Source organism: Sceloporus occidentalis, unplaced genomic scaffold (assembly GCF_023333645.1).
Source record: "Sceloporus occidentalis isolate IW3139 unplaced genomic scaffold, rSceOcc1.0.p SCAF_1, whole genome shotgun sequence".
Lineage (NCBI taxonomy): Eukaryota > Metazoa > Chordata > Lepidosauria > Squamata > Phrynosomatidae > Sceloporus > Sceloporus occidentalis.
Window position 1 is genome coordinate 63,711,459 of NW_028316981.1, and position 21,351 is coordinate 63,732,809.

The following is a 21,351-nucleotide window of genomic DNA, read 5'->3' on the forward strand; positions in this document are numbered from 1 at the left end:
AAAACATATGCATGAATATTTTTCTTATTATTAGATCGATATTTGGCTTTCCTGTCTTCAAAATGAGAAGTATGCAAAGCAGGCCTAGGCTGGATCACACTCATGTTGACTGAACTTAACATTATTGTCAGTATGTGGATGCAAGGCAGACCTTAGGTTGACTCAACCAGGAGATGAGTAGAGGCTTGGTGTTTTCTCACTGTGTGATCTACCCATATTAAGGATTCAAAGCCTCTATAAGTACTATTCTCTCTGTGTGTGTGGGGGGGGGGGGGGTAATTAAAAAGGAGAAAATTGGTTGAACTAACCATGCATCACAGTTAAGAAAAACTATTAACCTAAATCATTTGCTGCCAGTAAATATTATAATTAGGTTATTACCAAACTATGGTGTATTTGAACTGGATCACTTTGTACTTATTTAATATTGTAGCTTGCTTCTGCTTCACAGTAAGTAATATCATATGTTTTAGCACTCAAGAATAAAATAGAGGCAAGCTACAATATTAAATAGAGGGGTGTGTGTGTGTGTGTGTGTGTGTGTGTGTGTGTGTGTGTGTGTGTGTTTATCAGCCATTCAGTCTCTCAGAAGAGTTTTGGTTCCAGTCAAGGAAGCAAAAGTAGATCCTTATATTTCTGAAAATGTCAGATTGTGATTGGGTTCATCACCATTTATTTTCTCAAGTTGTTTAGCCCAGCAGATGTTGAAGAACTCATTTATAACAATGAAGAGTGATAGCTACTAGTAGCCACAAACCTGTCAGCAGTCATTTTAGTGCCTTTTTCCTTCCTGTTTCCATCTTCAAGTCAAGTGCATTTTAGCACTTCAAAGTTCAGACTGAAGTTGTTCTTTCAAATATAATGTAATAAGCATTCTTGTCCTGTCTTCAGGTTGATTTCTAAGACACCATAGCAGGATGTGTGGGTGAAAATACTATTTTTATTTTAAAAAATTGAAATATTTGGGGTCACTGTTTGTGTGTACAACAGATGTTAATCTTACTGTTGTGCATTGCAGTTTATTCCAGTTTGCCATTTCATTTCCTCATTTTTGTTTTAAAAGACAGAAAAATGAGAGTAATTTGACAGTTAGACAAATTGAGTTAAATGAGTACAGAGGATATTGATGATTAATTCAAGGCTTCCTGACACATTTGCACAACAAGTTTAAATCTCTTTTATTTCAGTTAACCTTTAAGGCTTTCTTTAGAGGATCATGAGGATTGAAATCCAGTGTGTTGCTCATAATTTTCTGTTAGTGATTCCTAATGGCTACAGTTTGCAGAGCTATAGTGTTACCAGTTTTCTAGGGGAATGGAATGGCTTTGGTATTACAAATGAATTAAGCCACTGAAGTATACCACACCCAACTTACTCTGCATTTTGTTTTGTTTTTTTAAACAAGACTTGCATTGCCTATCTGACTGTCCACTCATCAACTACCAAACATCCTAGCTCTGTGCACTGGGCTCTATATTTTCTGCTGCATAACAAAGCATTGGGCTAAAATCTTGAAATGAGTTTTAACAAAACTACTGCATTGTCGGACTTCTGTACAGAGGAAGTAACCCATGTTAAACATCAACACACTGTTAATCTTCTATTGTGCATATGAGAGGCAAAATAGGGCAAGGAGTTTCAGGTCATGTTCTCGATTTTTCCCCCCTCTTTAATTTTTGGTTGGAGGTTAAATGTTCAGGATGAAAGAACTATTGATTTTTCATTGCCTAATGGTACTATTCCTACTCAGCATGGACTTAGAAAGGACTTGAGTTGAACTTTAATCCTCTAGTCCAGCTCTATAGAATACTGATTCATGAGCAAAAGAGAATTTATTTGTTTATCTTCTTGAACAATTCTTTGAAAAACTGAACCAGTCTTTTGAGTAGCACATGCCAATGGAGGCACAAGAGGACTCAATGGCTCAGAAGGCTAGGGATCAGCTTCAGTTTCTCTGCCAGCTATAGCCTTTCATGGACAGAGCTAATCTAGCCACAGTGGTTCATGTAACCTGCCAAGTATATTACTATGATGTGCTCAATATGGGGTTACCCTTGAAGATAACGGTGGTTGCTACGTCAGGGAACCGCAGCGGACAAACCGTGTGATTCCTGGACGCAGCAAAAAGAACCTGTAAAAAGCGGGTTCTTTTTGCAGCACAGAAATGATGCCGCAAGGCACCAATGGTGCACTCGTGGCTTTATTTCCGACGTACGGACGCTAAGCGTCCGTGATGTCAAAATGGCAGTGCCCATGTAGAATGGGCGCCACCATTTTGTATGCACTCAGCGTGTACTAGGGTTAGGGGCGTCCAGAAAGGATGCCCCTTTCTAACCCTAGTACGTGCTGCGCACGTACTTTCTGCCCGTGCGGAACGGGCCTTAGAAACTGCAGCTGGTGCACGGCAGCTAGACTGCTGAGCAACATATCACCTAGACAGAATTGCACTGTCTTAAAAGAACTACATTGGCTGTCAGTACACTACTGAGCTGATTTTATATACAGTGACATTTAAAGCCCTAAATGTTGTGGGGCTTCAGTACTGAAAGGAGTACTCCCTGTGTATAATTGCCTGAGGACTGAGGTCTGCTGGAAGGGCTAGCCTCTAGTTCCCATCAGTGGGGTCTATCATTTCCTGCTGACATGATCTTTGAGAATATGTGGAGTCTCCTCAGCTGTGGCACCCTGATTGTGGAATGTCCTCCCCTTAGAAGCCTGATGGTGCCAGTGTTGAGTTCACTGTGGCACCAAGTCAAAGCATGTCTGTTTACTAAAGCCTTTGAGTCCTGATTGATTCCAGATGTTTTTGTGCATGAATTACATGTTTTTAGCTTTAAATTTTAAAATAATTTTTAGTCTGTTTAAACTACTTTTATTGCTTTAAATTGTTGCAATCTGCATTTGTAAATTTTACTTGAATCATGTCCTAAGATCTCATGTTCAGTATTTAGTCATTGTTGTTGTTAGGTAAATATGTCATTAGTGCAGTTCAACTCAGTGGCTGTTTAGCATAACCCTCCCCAACCTGTTCCCTTTTAGATTGTACTACATCTTCCATCATCCCCAGCCAACATGATCTTTAAGTGAGCGTTGAATTCATGAGTTCATCTGCCTCCTTCTCTCTTCTGACATGGTCCAAATGAAAGCAAAAACCTTTTATTCCATTTTCAATTAATAATTCAACTTTATGTCCAAACCCAAAATTCTGGTTATGTTTATCTTTGGTTTATTGAAACACGTTGGGTGCAAAAATCACACCTTGAAGCTTGTTTCAATAAACCAAATTAAGAAAATCATGCTTAGGCAGGAAAGCTGCACATCAGCTGAACTGGGTTGCTGGGGAAACCTGTAAATTTTGAGTGAAAATCTGTGTCCTCTAGTTCTGAATGGCATTGACAAGGGTTATTGGCCCTCTTTGGAAATACTGCAGATCTGATTGATGTCCTGGCAGACAGGGGTGGCTTCATCATTTTCAGTACTCATGGTGTGTTGATTTATTTCTTAGGTGGTGTTCGATTTATTCTCTTCCTTGTTGTGTGCACAGCTGCTTCTCCACAGAGTATGTTTCACTTCTCTGTCCCATAACTATCCCTGTCCTGGGCTCTGAGAAACAAAAGAACATTGGGGGCCCCATCCTGAGAATATATTAATTTCAAATGCCTCTCAGAAAATGGGTTCCTGATGTTTCATTCAAACTGCAAGCATTTTAAAAAAAGAAAGAGAGAGGTTTTAGTGACTTGAGTTGGTAACTTCAAAACTCCCTTCTTCCATTGTTTTATCCTCTGCAGGTTAATTAAGAAACATTTTTAAGACAATGTTGGAAGGTGAAACTGCTGCAGGGAAGACAGAAACACCTGGAATTAATTTCTTTGGGATAGAGGGAAAGACTGGATACATTCAAATTACATCACAAGGGGAAGTTTTATCCCAATGCAAACCAAGGAAAGATTCCAGATTTTGCTCTCAGGTTGTTTCTTTGGTTTGTTCACAAGGAACAAAAATGAGAAGAGATGCTGGCTTCTGCCACATAATACAACAGACCAACAAGCCATGGAGCCATTCCTGTTGTGAACAGAAGTTGATACTGATCACCTGATACTGATAGATTAACTACAGTCTACCAGAGAAAAACTAGAAAATGAATTAATCATCCCATTAGAGCAAACAATGAACAACATATTAAAAAAAAGAAGTCCCAGGTCCTGGGAAAATGCCCACATAAAAATAATACCAAAAGAAGATCAAGATGTTACAGATTCAAAATAAATTAGACCAAAAAATTAGACCAATATTTAACATGACTGTAAAATTTTAGTATCCATATTGGCAGAGAGATATTGAGGGGATGGATTGATCAATATCAAATGAGTTTCCTACACCAAAGACCAATGAAAGATAACATCAGGTGCATAATGGAGTATTACAAAAAATATACCAGCTATATTTGAAAACATTTTTACTATTTTTGAATGTGCTTCTTCAATATAACTTTAAAAATCATGAAAGCTTCCAGTTGTTACAATGAAAAATGAAGGAAAGAGTGTTTAAAAACATGAGTGCCTACTTAAATTACTATAACTCTGCAGCAGAGATGAGCTCTAAAGCCTGCTCTGACTCGGTGAAGACCAGCAGACAGGAAGCAGTGGGATTGCATCCTCTTTCAAATCCCTTTGTCTTTGTTTACTGATGAAGGAAAATAGCAAGAAGAGAAATATGGAGGAGGACAGTGGAAGGGAGGGGAATGGAATGGCAAGTGTGGGATGCCAGAGAGGGAAATGGAGAAGGGCATCAGCACGCAGGGTAGCTGGAAAAGCACATATGTAGTTAGAACAGGAATGGAAGGGAAGAGAGTGGACATGGATGATACATTGTAGGATGGCAACAAACATTCCATGACATTATGAAATGCACTATAAAACCATCTGGAAATCACAAGAAAGCTCTACAACATTTAGGAATGATCAGAAAATTGAATACAATATATTAGTTAAAGAAGTAAAGAAAATATAAAGAATTATCATAAATTCTTAGAAAAAAATCTTTAGATATTTTAGAAACCATGGATTAGAATAATTAGAGGTCTCCTAGAGACTTTGAGTTTAAGTCGGAAGAACATACTGGGTGTGTGTGGAAATCTCTTGCCGTACTGCTGTCTCCCCTTTCATCATTAATGCCATTACAAAACTGATGACATTATTTTGTTATACTGTATGTCTATCTTAGGAATTTGAATGATGGCAAACATTCCATAGTTTTACAATTCATGAAATTACTGAATTCTTAGTCATTCAAAATCCCAGAATTTTAAGTTATATTTTTATGTTATAACAGGGATTTTCTAGTTAATGATATATTTGAAATTGATGGGAGATATTGATGCTATATAATTAACCATAGCATGGTTTTATTTAATAAAGTTAAGCAGCTTTTAATGAAATTGATTGATTTATAATCTAATAATTTTAAAAGAATTTTTTTAAAAAAATAGGACTTCCACCAGACCAGAGGTTGCGAGCATAGAAGCTATAGAACAAGACAACCGCCAGTGTTCACAAAAGGCTATTGTCCAAGCGAAATCATCCCAAGTATCACGTCTAACAAGCATTATTTTGGCTGAAGATATTTGTGAGTACAATATTGAACTCCCTTTTTATATGGAGATGTTTTAGTGGGTTTTATTCTGAGACAGTTCTCTAGTATAATAGAGTCTGTACATTTTGCACCCATTCCCATGAGAATCTTAATGGATACACTCACAGTGTGCTTCTGTGCATGGTTACTTAGAAGTGTTCAGTGGGGTTTATTCCCAGCTGTATATAGGATTGCAGCCGAAGTGTAGAAATGAATGATCCTACTTCTCACTCTGTATGTGTGAGGTTTTAAACTGTCAAGGAGAAAGAGAAAGAGCTAGAATTCAAAATGACATATAGTTCACCTGTGCTTCCTGTTCATTTCTTCCAGCAAGTATGACCTTTTTCTTAGACTGATTGGGTTTTTCCCCTTAGAAGGACTCTCTTGCACCAAGGTTTTCTACTATTTGATAGACAATGTGTTAGTAACTACATACAAAAGCATCCCACAGAGATGTGAAGGAAAAGGTGGTTTGATCTATACACATGGTGGAGGGAAAAGCAGAGAAGTATTACTAGGGAACAGGAAGGAGTAAAATACCTGTTGTCTGCTAAAAGAAAAGGCATGGAAGGCAGGGAAAGAATATAATACCTAAAGTCAGATGAAAGAGTGAAAAACAAAATGAAAAAAAAATGGATTAAGGTGAAAAGGTGAGATTTAAAATATCATCTTCAAATCTTGTATTTAACCATTTTTAACTTACACATAGCAGTTATATTGCTAGAGAAGCCCAAAGAATACATTTGTGAATGGACTACTGTAGTCTATTTTGGACTAGTTTGTTTTGTGACAATTTGGGGAAATACAAACAGAGGTTAAGAGTGGTAGCTGCTGCTGGTTGTTTCTGGTTAGTATGCATTTCAGAGAACCAGTGCCTGGGACTATGTACACCTCCATTCTCTCCCCCTCTCTCTTCCCCCCTCCTCTCTCTCTCAGACACATGCACATACACTAGCAGCAAGTTCAGCTGCATGTAGTATGATTTATTTTGAGATGGGTACAAAAAACCATAAAGGGATCTTGCTGATCATTGAATTGATCACAAAAAGAGTGTTGTGAGCTAGATTTTAGCCCTGATACTTCTTTTTTCCCTAAACATTGAACAAAGTGACTTGGATCCAGAGTAATACTGGGGAAAGGGGTTTTCCATAGTGGTAGAATTCAAAGATATAGCAGTGTTAGTCTGTGGAATCAGTATGTAGAGAGATCTTGTAGCACCTTTGAGATGAACTGAAATAAAGAATGCTGGTGAAATGTCAGAAAGAAACTCTGCTAGAACATGGCCACATAGCCTGAAAAACCCAGAAAAAACTATGGATGCCAGCCATGAAAGCCTTCGATTTTACATTGAAATAAAGAAGTTGGTAGCATGAGTTTTTGTAGACTTTAGTCTACTATATGCATCTGAAGAAGTAGACTGAAGTCTGCAAAAGCTCATGCTGCCAACTTTTTTATTTCAGTTAGTCTCAAAGGTGCTACAAGATCTCTCTACTTAGGGAAAGGAGTGTTGATAGATAGTGACTTAAACCTCCTGTCAGCCTCCAAATTTTCTTAACAGATCTCTGCTCAGGATCGAGCGGTGTAGTAGGCTATGTGGTGTGTTGTGTGGGCAATAATCTGTTAGAGACACTTTCCAGTACCAGAGCTCCCATTTACAGGCTGGGGATTTCATCCTCGGTCTTCTGCAACACAGTGCACCCAAATTAAGAAAATTTCTCAGTCCTCATGAGAGGCCTTTTAGGGGTTCAGGTGGTGGTGAACAGGAATGTCACTTGGAGTCTATTTTTTCTTCCTAAATCTCCCTTAATCCAAGCCTGTAAGTCAAAGGAGAACATTGTTATAGGAAGTAGCATGTTCTTTATGTTGAATTAACAAGTGACTCTTCTTGCTGAATACATATTGAAAACCATGCCCCTTCATTTCCATTACTCTGCTATCAGGTTATAATTGCCTCTGTTGTGTGTTGAATAAAAACCTTAAGTTTTATTACCTGAGAAGATGGCTTGTTACCTCAACACATTTAAAACAGACATAAAGCTGTCAGATTTCTTCAGGCCAGTAGGATTGAGTCATTGATTATTTTCCTGTATCTTATCCAGTGACTGGTCAAGTGCTTCGCTGTGATGCTATAGTGGACATAATTCATGAGATCCACATTGTGTCCACTACAAAAGAATTGTATCTAGAGGATTCACCACTGCAATTGAAAATTCAAGCATTAGATTCTGAAGGTAAGAGTCTTTCTGAACTATCCACTTAGCTCTAAATGAATTATTAATTATTAAATTCCCATTCTGCTTTGGTTATTACATATGATCCATACTGATTTTTTTCTTTTATAAATCCAAAATCATGAGTAATATTGGGCAAATGATTTTAAAATAGCCGTTTTCCAAATACATTTATTTCTATGTGCATTTCCTGTATTACTGCTCACCTAATCAGATGAAAGTACTTCCACTAAATATCTTAATTTGGGATACTTTCTGAGCACAATGAGAATGCCAATGTTCTAGTATTACAGGGCATAAAAATGCCTCATGTCTGCAAGAGTGTTTCTTCATGTTGAAGCAAGGGCATTCTCATGCAGAATAGAATCATAGGATCATAGAGTTGGAAGAGACCACAAGGGCCATCCAGTCCAATCCACTGCCATGCAGGAACTCAAAATCAAAGCGTTCCAGACAGATGGCCATCCAGCCTCTGTTTAAAGACCTCCAAAGGAGACTCCACTACACTCTCAGGGAGTGTAGTCCACTGTCAAACAGTCTCACTGTCAGGAAGTTCCTCCTAATGTTGAGGTGGAATCTTTTCCTGGAGATTACATCCTCTGGATCCTATTCTCTGCAGCAGCAGAAAACAAGCTTGATCCATCCTCAATAGGGCACCCCTTCAAATCAGGGCTAATCATATCACCTCTTAACATCTCTTCTCCAGGCTAAACATCCCCATCTCCCTAAGTCTTTCCTCATAGGGCATGGTTTCCCCACAAAAAGGGAGGGGCGACTGTACTTTGGTTGATGCAGCCTAGAATCCTATTCACCTTTTTATCTGCTGCATCACACTGTTGACTCATGTTCAGCTTGTGGTATACTAGGACTTCTAGATCCTTTTCACATGTAGTCTTGTTAAGCCAGATGTCCTTTCATTTTTTATTTTTTATTTTTTTTGCCCTAAGTGCAGTACCTTACATTTCTCCATGTTGAAATTCATTTTGTTAGCTTTGGCCCATCTTTCTAATGTATTAAGGTCATTTTGAATTTTCATCCTGCCTTCTGGGGTATTAGTCATTCCTCCTAATTTGGTGTTATCTGCAAATTTGATAAACATGCCCCTTATTCTTTCATCCAATTAATTGAAAAGGATGCTGAATAGCACCGGGCCCTGGACAGAATCATAGGATCATAGAGTTGGAAGAGACCACAAGGGGCATCCAGTCCAACCCCCTGCCATGCAGGAAATCACAATCAAAGCATACCCAACAAAGGTGGAATCTTTTCCTGTAGCTTGCATCCATTGTTCCGGGTCGTGTTCTCTGGAGCAGCAGAAAACAAGCTTACTCCCTCCTCAAATATTTAAACAGGGCTATCATATCACCTCTTAAACTTATCTTCTCCAGGCTAAACATCCCCAGCTCCCTAAGTCGTTCCTCATAAGGCATGGTTTCCAGACCCTTCACCATTTTAGTAACCCTCCTTTGGACATGCTCCAGTTTCTCAACATCCTTTTTAAATTGTGGTGCCCAGAACTGGACAAAGTATTCCAGGTGAGGCCTGACCAAGTTGTCACATAATGTGGAATCAAAAAGTAAAAACTTCCTTTGATAGAAATCAGCTTATGGCTACTTTGGATGAGAGGGATTCTTACTCATTAATTAATTTAATGGGTGTATTCAGGTATGAGTTAAGTAAAGCTGCTTTGAAGAGTATTGCTTTGGTTTCAAAGAATCAAGCTGGTTCCTGAACATGATGTGCTTGTAATACATGTGCTCTAAGACTGCTGTGGTCAATATCACAGCAGGAATTTCAGTTTTGCTTGGTGTTTGCTGCAAAGCTGCAGCTTCAGCACTATTGAAATTCTCTCTACTTAAAAAACTATTCTATTTGCTTTTCCTTTGTTTCAGCAACATTGTGGGAAGATTTATCTTAGCTGTGCAATATGGAATCATATGTCATGAAAACGACCAATTATGACTCTACATCTTGTATACAATACCCCCAGGCACTTAAATCTATTTTTTTCCTGTATAGTACATTGCGTTTTTGAATAGGAAGTTTTTGGATGGAAGAGCAATGCACAGTAGTTTATACTCTATTTTAGTCACCCACAGTTTAAAAATGTATAAAATCACAGGGAAGATATAAATGCATCACTCTTTAGAGGGACTAAATGAAAGTTAAAGTGTGTCTTTTTATTTAGAGTGTGGCATTAACAGTTTAATTTTAGCAACTGGGGAATGAAATTAAAATATTTTGTTTCAACACCAGACACATAGATGGGAGTTTTTAGTATTACAGGCTGAGCATCCCTAATTCAAAATCTGAAATGCTCCAAAATCCTAAACCATTTGAATGCTGACATGACACCACAAGTGGAAAATTCCACGCCTGACCTCAATTGATGGGTCACAGATGCTGAAGTCCTTATATCTAAAATGGCATGGGGAGCAACAGAGGTGGTGGTAAACTCCAGCTGCCAGGCCTTCATCTTCAGGCTCCTCCACCTCTGGGGAGCTTGCCATCCACCCACATCCACCTTTGAGAGAGGTCTTCGGTGCTTCTGCTTGATTCTTTATAAAAATTTCCTTCAGACTATGTGTATAAGCTGTATATAAAAGATAAATGAACTTGTCTTTAGATCTAGGTCCCATATCCAAGATATTTCATTATGTACAGCCGTCCCTCCGTTTGTGCAGACTTCAAATCATCAACCCTCAATTATGCGTGAGGGGCAAATGCAGGGACATAAATTGTAGTGTGTGCCTGTGCAGGCATGTTGCCATTCAAGCCAATGGGGCTTGCATATTGGCGGATTTCTGTTTTCATTGGGGGGGGGGGTCCAGAATGAATCCCCGCAAAAACAGAGGGATGGCTGTATATGCAAATATTTCACAATTAAAAAAATCCAAAATACTTTTGGTTCCATTTCACATAAGGGGTATACAAGTAAAACAACTAGAAAATAAAAAGTAATTTATAAGGTTAAGAAAAACCTCTTAAATCCCCAAATCTATATTATCGGTTAATTATAAAACCCTGTGACTGAAGCATTAATTTCTGGTCTGGAAGAAGTCAATGAACAGGGTAATGTAGAAAGTATTGTTAGGAATGGAGAGAAACCATCTATGAATATTCAGTAATATTCAAAACCAAACCACTAAATTGCTTTTGTTTAGGTTAATTTAGATTAACAGAGCAATTCTTTACATGCTTACTCAGAAATAAGTTCCACTCAGTTCAGTGGGTTATTCTCAGCTTACTGTGTGTATAGCAGGAGTACGAATCATGCAACCCTACAGATGTTAGATTACATGCAAAGCCCAGGAGCCTTAGCCAGCATAACCAGTTGGAAGGACTGTTTTGAACTGCAGTCACACAACTTCTGTGAGCCACACAGTTCACACCCCTGAGGATTACAATCTCAGTCTTGCAAGTCATTTCTATTCTTCCAGATTTGAGGCAGGAAACATCAAATTATCCCAAATTATAATGTGGTAGTCTCAAATAGAGAGCCAGCATAGTGTAGTGGTTTGAGTGTTGGACTAGGACTCTCTAGAATAGGTTTTGAATCTCTGTTCAGCAGTGTAAAGTCCCTAAGTGACCTTGCACAGGTCACATACTCTCAGCCTCAGAGGGAACCAAAGGCAAGCCAGCTTTGAGCAAATAGTGCCAAGAAAACAATGTGATAGGGTCTCCACAGGTTTGAAAGGACTTAAAGGCACACAACAACAAGCCCTTCCTCCATTCTGCCTTGGTCCAGGCCTCGGAGGTGGAGAAGATCTGCTGGACCTGATCCTATTCCCCACCACCCCTCCCTTCTCCTTTTGTGTCGTGTCTTTTAGATTGTAAGCCTGAGGGCAGGGAACAGTCTGACTAAAAAATTTATGTACAGCGCTGTGTAAATTTACAGCGCTTTATAAATAAAGGTTAATAATAATAATAACAGCCTCAAACAAAAGTAACAGGGAAGTTACTCCATTATTCCTTTTTTAAAAGTTAATTACTGGTAATTTATTAATTAATGATATTAATTAATTAATATCATAACAAATTAATATTAATCAAATTAATATTACTGGGATATGAACTGTGTCAAGACTGACTTTACTAATAGCTCGTTCTGATTAGGCAGGGTTCTGTCCTGGGCCCAGTACTATTCAACATCTTTATTGGGGGCATACTTATCAAATTTGCAGATGACACCAAATTAGGAGGACTCACTAATACCCCAGAGGACAGGATCAAAATTCAAAATGACTTGAATAGACTAGGAAGCTGGGCCAAAGCTAACAAAATGAAATTCAACATGGAGAAATGTAAGGTATTTAGGGCAGAAAAATGAAATGCACAGATATAGGATGGGAGACACTTGGTTGAATGAAACTATGTGTGAAAGGGATCTAGAAGTCCAAGTAGACCACAAGTTGAACATGAGTCAACAGTGTGATGAGGCAGCTAACAAGGCCAATGCAATTTTAGGCTGCATCAATAAAAGTATAGCGCCTAGATCAAGGGAAGTAATAGTGCCACTCTATTCTGCTTTGGTCAGGCCCCACCTGGAATATTGTGTCCAGTTCTGGGCATCACAATTCAAAAAGGATGTTGAGAAACTGAAGCATGTCCAAAGGAGGGCGACTAAAATGGTGAAGAGTCTGGAAACCATGCCCTATGATGAACAACTGAGGGAGCTGGGGATGTTTTGCCTGGAGAAGAGAAGGTTAAGAGGTTATGATAGCCCTGTTTAAATATTTGAAGGGATGTCATACTGAGAAGGGAGAAAGCTTGTTTTCTGCTGCTCCAGAGACTAGGGGGTTGAACTGGATGACCCTTGTGGTCTCTTCCAACTCTATGATTCTATGATTCTGTGACCAAGGAGGTTAGTGTAATAGAATTTAATTAATGCTTATGTGATAGTGACTCTTATGATTTCAGAGACAAAGCCCAGACTTATTGGGTAATTTCGAACAAAAATCCACCAAACTCAAAAAAGGTCACTAGTTACCCCACAAATTCACTAGTAGTGGGGTAATTTGTACAATAAGTTTCTCAAGAGAGTTCAAATGTTACAAGTGTGGGACACTGGGCAAGTATCCTTTTTCTTGAAGTATCTGATTTGTTTTCCATAAGTAGCTGGGAAACAAAGTAACTACTCGCAAATAGTTGTAAGTAGCTAGGGAAATGGGAACATTCTGAAGTACTTACTTTCTTACTAACTGCATACTTATCAAAACTTGGAACAGAATTTGGTTTCTAAAAGCCAGATATCTGATGTAGAACATTTGCATATTAGGTTTCATTGATTCCTGGAATGCCTCACAGTCTGTAAGGCTCTGCAAGCAGTGCTGAACAAAAAGGAGCTGTACTTTTAAAAAAATCATACACTTAATATTTCAGTCCTTTGGATTGATAGGTGTACTGATGGCATCAGGCCGCATCCATGCCACTGTTAATTTCCCACAGTTGCTATTTCAGTTCTGTCAGGTTTAATTTAAACCACGCTTCATGACAAATATAACCAATATGTATATGATTGAACTTCACAGGTATTAACAGTGATTCCCAAAGTGGGTGGTACATCCCCCCCCTTGGTGGGGGTAGTGGAAAGATTTTGGGGGGGGGGGTGAAGTAAAAAGGGAGCAGCAAGGGGATGTTGAGGGGAAAGGGGGTGGCGGGGGGAGCTTCAATTAAAGTACTGATGTGCATGAAAGACAAGAGGAACCAACAGCCTTTAGAGCTGTGGTGGAGATGAGGGTTGCATTAAACTTCTTTTCAGGGGCCTGTTACAGACTGCCAAAATAAAGCTGCTTCGGGTCTCTTTGGAGGTATGCTATTTAAATGATGCATGGGTCCTAAGAGTCCGGAGGTCGCACCAAAGCCATACTCCATTCCTAAGCACCAGAGTGCAGCTTTTGGTGCAGCTTCCGGACTCTTAGGATGCATGCATCATTTAAATAGCATACCTCCAAAGAGACCCGAAGCAGCTTTATTTTGGCAGTCTGTAACAGGCCAGGGTCCCTTAAAACTACCATGAAGCCTCACTTCCTCTGGTGATGTCTTCCGCTCTTCACCTGCCTGCACAAGCTCATTGTTTTAACCACTTCTTTTACTAGTAGTGGCAAGAAACTCCTATGAGGCTTGGATGCAGGACATCATTTTTGTGTCTTGGAGTGGCACCATTTTAGGACAGACAGAGTGAAGCAATTTTGGAAGAAGTGGCAGCAAAAAAGAGCTTTAAAGTTTGAGTCCCTGCTTAAGTTTTCTGCACTCCAGCCTGCTTCTGCTTTTTTTATTGGACAAGCTGAGAGAAGAGACAGCAGAAAAAGTAATGTCTATGTGGAGAGTGAACACTTGAAGCTGTGTGGGGGAGACATATCTTTGGGGAGGAAGAGGAAGCAGTTTCTGGGGTTGATTCTTGGAAAGAGTCCTTTGCCTTGGAACAGGTCCTGTAGATAAAAGATCTCCTTTTCCCTTTCCGCAGCAATTTCCAGTCCAGAGGATGTGGTCTCTGTAAACCCACTATACACACACTGGCTGCAGCTCTCTTCACCCCAGCTAAGAGTGATTGAGAATCCTTAATTGCTAGAAGAAGTTTCTCCCTTTGCACCTGGTCACCTTGGGAGCAGCAAAGGGAGATATTTTATCTCAGCTGGTTGAGCAATGATCAAGAAGCTACTTGGCCACAATGGCCTTTGCTACAGGGTTGGAATTGGCAAGATTCTTCTTGGTCACTGCTCAGATGGCTTCTTGGTTGCTGCTCTGGGGGGTGTGACCAGGTACAAAGGGAGAAATGATCAAGCCACTAGTGAAAAGCTTCTCGCCTGCGCATACCTTTACCAAAAGACTGGCATGGGTGAGAGACTTCTTGGTCAGTGCTCAGCCAGTTGCTTGGTTGCTGCCCCCAAGGTGATGGGGTGCAAAGGGAGCAGTGACCAAGACCAGTTGTTTTGATGTGAAGTCAAAGGCTTTCATGGCCAGCATCCATAGTTTTTTGTGGGTTTTTCAGGCTATGTGGCCATATTCTATAAGAGTTTATTCCTGACATTTCACCCGCATCTGTGGTTGGCATCTTCAGAGAATGCTGAAGATGCCAGCCACAAGACGTTGGCGAAATGTCAGGAATAAACTCTTCTAGAACATAGCCCAAAAAACTCACAAAAAACTACAGTTGTTTTGAATTTGCAGTAGAACAGTAGGCCTAATATCAACAAATGGGCTTTGGGGGCTCTAAGGTTGTTATCCAAGAGGAAAGGGGGAAGTGGTCTGAAAAGTTTTGGAGACCACTTCCATAGCCTATTAAATGGAAATTGCTACCTTCCATTAGGTAAGGAGTTAGCAGTGCTCTGACTGGATCAAAATAATTTCAACTCAGTACTTCTGCTGTAGGTTAAATTCATTCTTCTTGTTTTATAAAAGAGTGATTCAGTTTCATTCTGCTTGTGATTCTCAAGCATTTGTGATGTGACACATGGAATATTCTGAGGTATGAGAAGTACATACTGCAATTCTGACAATTGTTGGTACTCTGTTTCTTGAATTATTTAAAGGAAATACTTTTAGCACTTTGGCGGGGCTTGCTTTTGAGTGGATGGTCATGAAAGGTCCAGAAATGAATGGATTTTCAGATTCTCACAATGCACTCAGGTAAGCATGATTTATGTTATTTATTCATTTTATGCAGTAGCCTGGCTGCATCTGAGTTAAAAACCTCACCTTATTGTCTTTTCCACCACCTCTTTTTCTCTGGTTTTTCCCCTTCCCCTTCCATGTAGCCATAATTAACTGATCCTTTCATAGGCTTCCACAACTGGTTGGTGGGCTGACTTCAGCTAATAGGTTATGCTGATTGAACTACCAAAAAATAGCCCTTTGTCTTGCTAATCTGATGTTAACATTGGGAATGTGTAAAGCAGTGAATATGAGTTAATTAACTTAGATTTATAAGAGTTGCATTTTCCATTTTGTACTCTCATCACAGTCATATTCATTAAAAATTGCCCACAATTAATGTAGAATCAGCTCAATAAATACATAGTCCATGGGTTTAATCCACAACATAGCAATAAACTAAAAAACATTTCTTCTACATATTGTTAGCTAATTCAAGGTATAATTATGGGGTCTAGAAATAGTTTGCAGCCTGATAGTTCTTTTTGAGGAATTTGAAATATGTATGTAGATGAAGATATAATTATAATTTTATTGCATAATGCAGCTTGCATAATTCCAGTAGCTTCATTGAGAATTCAGAATGTTCTTTTGTCTGTGTTTACATCATTTTAATATTGCAAAATACATGAAAGAAGTTTATTAATAAATTAACTTCATTAATTTCGCCCAACATTTCCTTCTAAATTCAACTTGCACTTAAACTCTGGGAAAAGTAAAGAATATATTTTTGCCATAGCTTCAGAGACATTATTTATTTATTTACAGGGTTTGTATGCAACTCAGTAATGCATGTTCTCTGGACATTTCTGATAGAAATTAAAATAAATAAATGAAAACCAAAATCATAAAGCTATAAAACATTATGCAAAGGAGTAGAATATCTTTTCTTCCATTTTTATCTACTGCTGTTTCTATAAATTCAGTCAGGCATATCTTACCAATGAAAGGGGAAATAATTATTATCAGTATTTCCCCCACTGTTCTGCAGAACATACATTGCAAAATTCTTCTTTCCAAATGTCATTGTTCCCTTCCACAAGGAATTTTGTTTCCTTCCTTCTCAGCATTCTAGCTTTAAATCTCATGGGCATATTAAGATTTTAAAAATAACAGATACATTGAAAGTTTATTGGTTTTATTTGTATATATTTTTGAAATACACAGCTAGTTTTAAAATGTATGAATTCTGACATAGAAGACCCTCTGGAGAAAAGAACTCTTACTTGTTTCGAATTTAGCACAAATAATGGTATAAAAGGAGTAGGCTTTCCTGACTGATGGTATGAGATAACAATGAGATGTAAGGAAAGCAACAGCCTCTGTAATACATAGGGTGTAAGCCACATTAACTTTTCATGCCTGGCTCTCCTAGTGTATTGCCCCTGCAGTGATGAGTTGGAAAATTGATTCTTTTTTTCCCCTGGTAGGTTATCCAGCTTGACAATTGTCAATGAGAAGAATTGGACAAAAAGTCCAAAAATAGGAAATTGTTTCCTCTAATTGCTTTGAAATATGGGACTGCACCTGCCATGGGACTCACAGATATAGTTATTGAATAATATTTATAAAACTTGTTAGCAGTGAGAATTGTAAGCCCCAGCTGACCTTTGTAACTCATGTTTTCATCATGGATGAGGTTCAATTGCATATATTAGCTATGCACAATTGACAAAAGGAATAATATATTTCTGCTTTTCTCTCCTGGAAAGAGCCACATTTCACTGCTTTGAGCTAGAATTTTGTGTTCGATTTTCCATTTTGGTTAAAATTCATCAGTTTTAAATGGTATTCAGAAGCAATGTCTCTTTGAATATTTTTCACATCAGTCTTCTCATGTCTTGCTATACCTCTGTTATTGATACTGACTCTTTAAAAATAGGTCTTCAATGAACTTGAATCTCTTTGTATGTCCCAATTTGGTTACTCTCCATCATAATAAATGAAAACAATGGGCATTCCATTTGTTTAAATTTAATGGACTCTCTAAACTACTTTTCTGATATATTTGGGGCTTTCTGGCCACATCCAAGAAGTAGAACACGAAATCATTTCTTTTCTTGTATAAACAGGTTTTCTAGATTACAGCCAAGCAGAACATTAAGTATATTGATTATTAGGAAGCAGATATACAGTACATATAAAATCCAATTGAGGGTCACAATTTGGTTTTTAAATGAGGAAGATAACAGTTGAAACTAAGCCCGTTTTATTCCTTACAGTGTGAAGGCTGAACATTTACCCAGACCTCACACACTGAAAAAATAAAGACTTAAATCTATTTACATCTAGGTGTGTTATTTATCTGAAACATTTTTGTCTTGTATTTCCATCAAAATGCAGTCTTCAGGGTTGCTCATGAAGATGTACCTCAGACAGTAAAATAGTAAAAAGAAAAGAACTAAAAAAATACAGATTAAAAGACGAGTAGCTATTTATGGGGTTGTCATAAATCGAGAGGTGATTTGAAGGCCCTTACACATACAGAGAGCTTAATAAAGTGAAGGAAAAACAAACACAAAGATGCCTACACTGAATCATAGAAAAGCTTCAGGGGTATAGATACATTATCAGCTGGTGCTTATGGAATAGTGAAGTAAGCAGCTAGACAATATGCTTGCAGAACAGGGTGTTCTGCAGTAGGCACATCTTTGTAACTGGCTGCCAAATTGTAGGTTACCTCATTTTTTAAGGGGGTTATTAGGATTCTCGAGGACAGCATTGTTCTAATGTATGTTGATAAAACTTTATTTTATACATACTGTTCCTTACATCACCACATTAATTGGTAAGGTGTTGCAGGAATTTTTGCATGGAGAGGGTTAGAAGAACAGCAAATTAAGGTTTGGGAATACTATGGGCTAACATGCACTTTTGAAAGAGGGGAAGTGGAGGAAAGAGAGCAAAGCTAGATAGAAACATTGTAGTTCGTTTGAGAAGCATCCAGGAACCAAGCTTTCTGGGACTTTCTGGAAGTTTTTTAAAAAGTGGCATTGGGAAATCAACTACCAGTACATTAAAAATAAAGAAATAATCTGAATAGTTTCTTGGCTATCATTTTCTGAAACAAAGTACTCAGACTTTTCTCAGGGAGCTCTCCATATAGTGTACTAAAGTAATTTAATTTAGGCATTGCCAAATTATGGGTAACTGTCAAGGTCATGGTGGCAGTGGTTCAAGATGTTCTGGACCACAGATTTCAGAACACTGGACATCTCCTTAAGGGGAATGACATCTTCATCTAGAGGAGGCCTACAATGCTGCCCCACTATTTGCATTTCTTAATCTGCATCTTGTTCATAATATCAAATCTATTTTTTTTTTTGGTACAACTTGGGCTGACAAGTTAATGTTATATTCCTTATGAATATTTTAAAAACTAATTTCAGGCATGTTATTAATAATTTCTACAGGATCTTGAAGTTCTCAGAATCAACATATACACCACCTTCCTATATATTAGAGATGGAAAAAGTCGCCAAACAAGGAGACATTGTTTTAGTGTCTGGAATGAAAACAGGGAGTTCAAAGCTAAAAGCAAGAATCCAGGAACCTGTTTATAAGGTAAAGTGGACCTTATAAGGCTTCCAGGACTCCCTTCAACATTTGTGACTTTATCTTCCTCCTTCTGCTGATTGCCAGAGTTTGGGGAAACTCCTGTTGAAGCGCACACCTATTTTCCCCCAGAAATGTTTCTAGAGACAATAGTCTTTATTGACTGTTGATTTAATGATTTTTCTCAGTAAAGGGTTTTTCTAAGTAGAACATTAAGAAAAAATTGCATTATATCCCACAGACTAATATGAATAAAGACCCAGTTTGATCTACAGCAAAGTGAACCACATCTATTTCCAGGTTTTCAGTCATTGGGAGGTGGAGATCTCCCTGACATTTTTCATTGTCAGTGATCTGCATTCTCCTGTAAAGTCTGGGTTTATTGGCATGATTTTATTCTGCAAAAGTCAAGACTTATGTAACGGTTTGTGGAGATAAGGCAATGAAGATTCAAGACTCCTTAATGAAAAATAATGCACTCACTTTTATTTCTAGGGTTTGCTTCCTTTAGGGTGCATTTTGGAGTTCCTTTGTATCCATATACTATAAAGGAAAGATTAATATAATTTGTTATCAGGTTTATTTTTAGCCATCTCCAGAAGCTCGTTATTTTATATCAGGAAACCTTTTTGTTTCTAAAGGCCACATGTAAAGCTGCAAGCATTTGGGTACTCACTAACAGAGAGGTGCAGGAGAGAGAGAAATCATTGCACAAACACAGAAACATATAGGGGCTCTGCAGACTGCCCCTAAGGGACGGCGGGAGGCCACACCTTTCCTGGCTAAATCAGGGCCATAGCAATCTCATACTGCGCCCCCTATCCGGCCTTTGGAAGGTGCAAAAAGGAGCTGCAAAAAGCTTAGCGTGGCTATATGGTGCCCCTTCGGGACCGCGTCATCTGTTCACAGCACCAGAGGGGCGCCATGATGCCATGTACCATCTGGAACAGTGCGCAGCATCATGGTACCCTGGGGGAGGAGTCAGGGTGTGTGTCATCAGGATGCTGTGCCCTGACTGCCCACAGGCTGGCCTTTTTGGCTGGTTTGTATAGGGCCATACTCACTCATTCTCCCTGCTCCCCCCAACAATTCCCAGGATGAGAGGACAGAGTGGTTTAAACCACTCTTCCCTGTCCACTGAGATCTCATTGAACCTCCTCCCCTATCTAGAGGAATGGTGCTAAAAATTACAGTGGGTCCTTGTTATCCACTGGTGTTTGGTTCCAGGATCCCCCATGGATACCAAAATCCATGGGTGCTCAAGTCCCATTAAATACAATGGCATAGCAAAATGGCGTCCCTTATATAAAATTAAAAAATCAAGGTTTGCTAGTTGGAATTATACTTTTTAAAAAATGTTTTCTAACTGTGGATGCTTAAATCCGTGGATAAAAAATCCATGGATAAGGAGGTCTGACTGTACTAGATGAATGACACCAGGCTGTAGAGAGTTTGCAGGCTTTAAATGGGGAGTGGTATGTGAAGATGGCTCTCTCTGTACTTCATGCTCCCTGTTTAAACTTGCACAAGGGCTTCCATGGATTTTGACATTATTTATAATAATTGAATAGCATAGATCTCTTTGATAAGTCTGTCTTTTGAAAGAGGAAATAAAATGAGAAGGGGAGTAAAAAGAATGTGACTCGCTGCTGTTTTCTTCTGCAGAACATTAAGAAATCATACATTTTCTTTCTTCATTGCTTAATACTTCTGTATTTGAGTGTGTGCAAGTACATATATATGTACATGCCTTTACACATTGTGTTATACACATTTTTCAGTGTCTGCTCTGTATTTTCTTCATGATTTTAAAGAAAACAGCAGCAGTGCATTGCCAATCTGTTCTAGTTATTCTGGTTTCTTTTCTCTCTCATTTAAGGAAATATTTTGAAAGTTACAAATTTTCAACCAGTGAGTGTAAAAATTGAGATCATGAGGTAATGTGTTAAGATGTCAAAGGAAAATAAGTGTTACAGGATTCATAAACCTACACAGAGAAAGTAGTGCACAGGTGATGGAATGAAAAAAAAAACCCACTTTCTGCTCTCATTTTCCATTTCACCTGGTGGCCTATTTTAACTCCATTCTCCCATTAGTTGTCCAGAGGATTCTTCTTTGAACTTGGCTTCATGTTTATGTTCCACTAAAAATGATCTAGGATCAGAATGAGATTTTGAGAACAAAGAAAGCACTGTATTAATTACTTGTTTCTTCACACTAAATTTACCTCATTCATGGATTGCTTGATTGCACACACTGGTTCAGTGTTTGGAAAATTAGA

The 21,351-nt window shown here is 38.5% G+C and overlaps 1 protein-coding gene across 1 annotated transcript in view; it reads left to right on the top strand.

The window, feature by feature from the left end:
* LOC149321492 (nuclear pore membrane glycoprotein 210-like) overlaps positions 1-21,351 on the top strand; it is a 131,188-nt gene that overhangs the window by 8,878 nt on the left and 100,959 nt on the right. The window contains exons 2-5 of the mRNA XM_089523152.1: positions 5,489-5,625; positions 7,731-7,862; positions 15,395-15,491; positions 18,929-19,079. Of these exons, the coding sequence (XP_089379278.1) occupies positions 5,489-5,625; positions 7,731-7,862; positions 15,395-15,491; positions 18,929-19,079 (517 nt within the window). The remainder of the gene's footprint in view (positions 1-5,488; positions 5,626-7,730; positions 7,863-15,394; positions 15,492-18,928; positions 19,080-21,351) is intronic.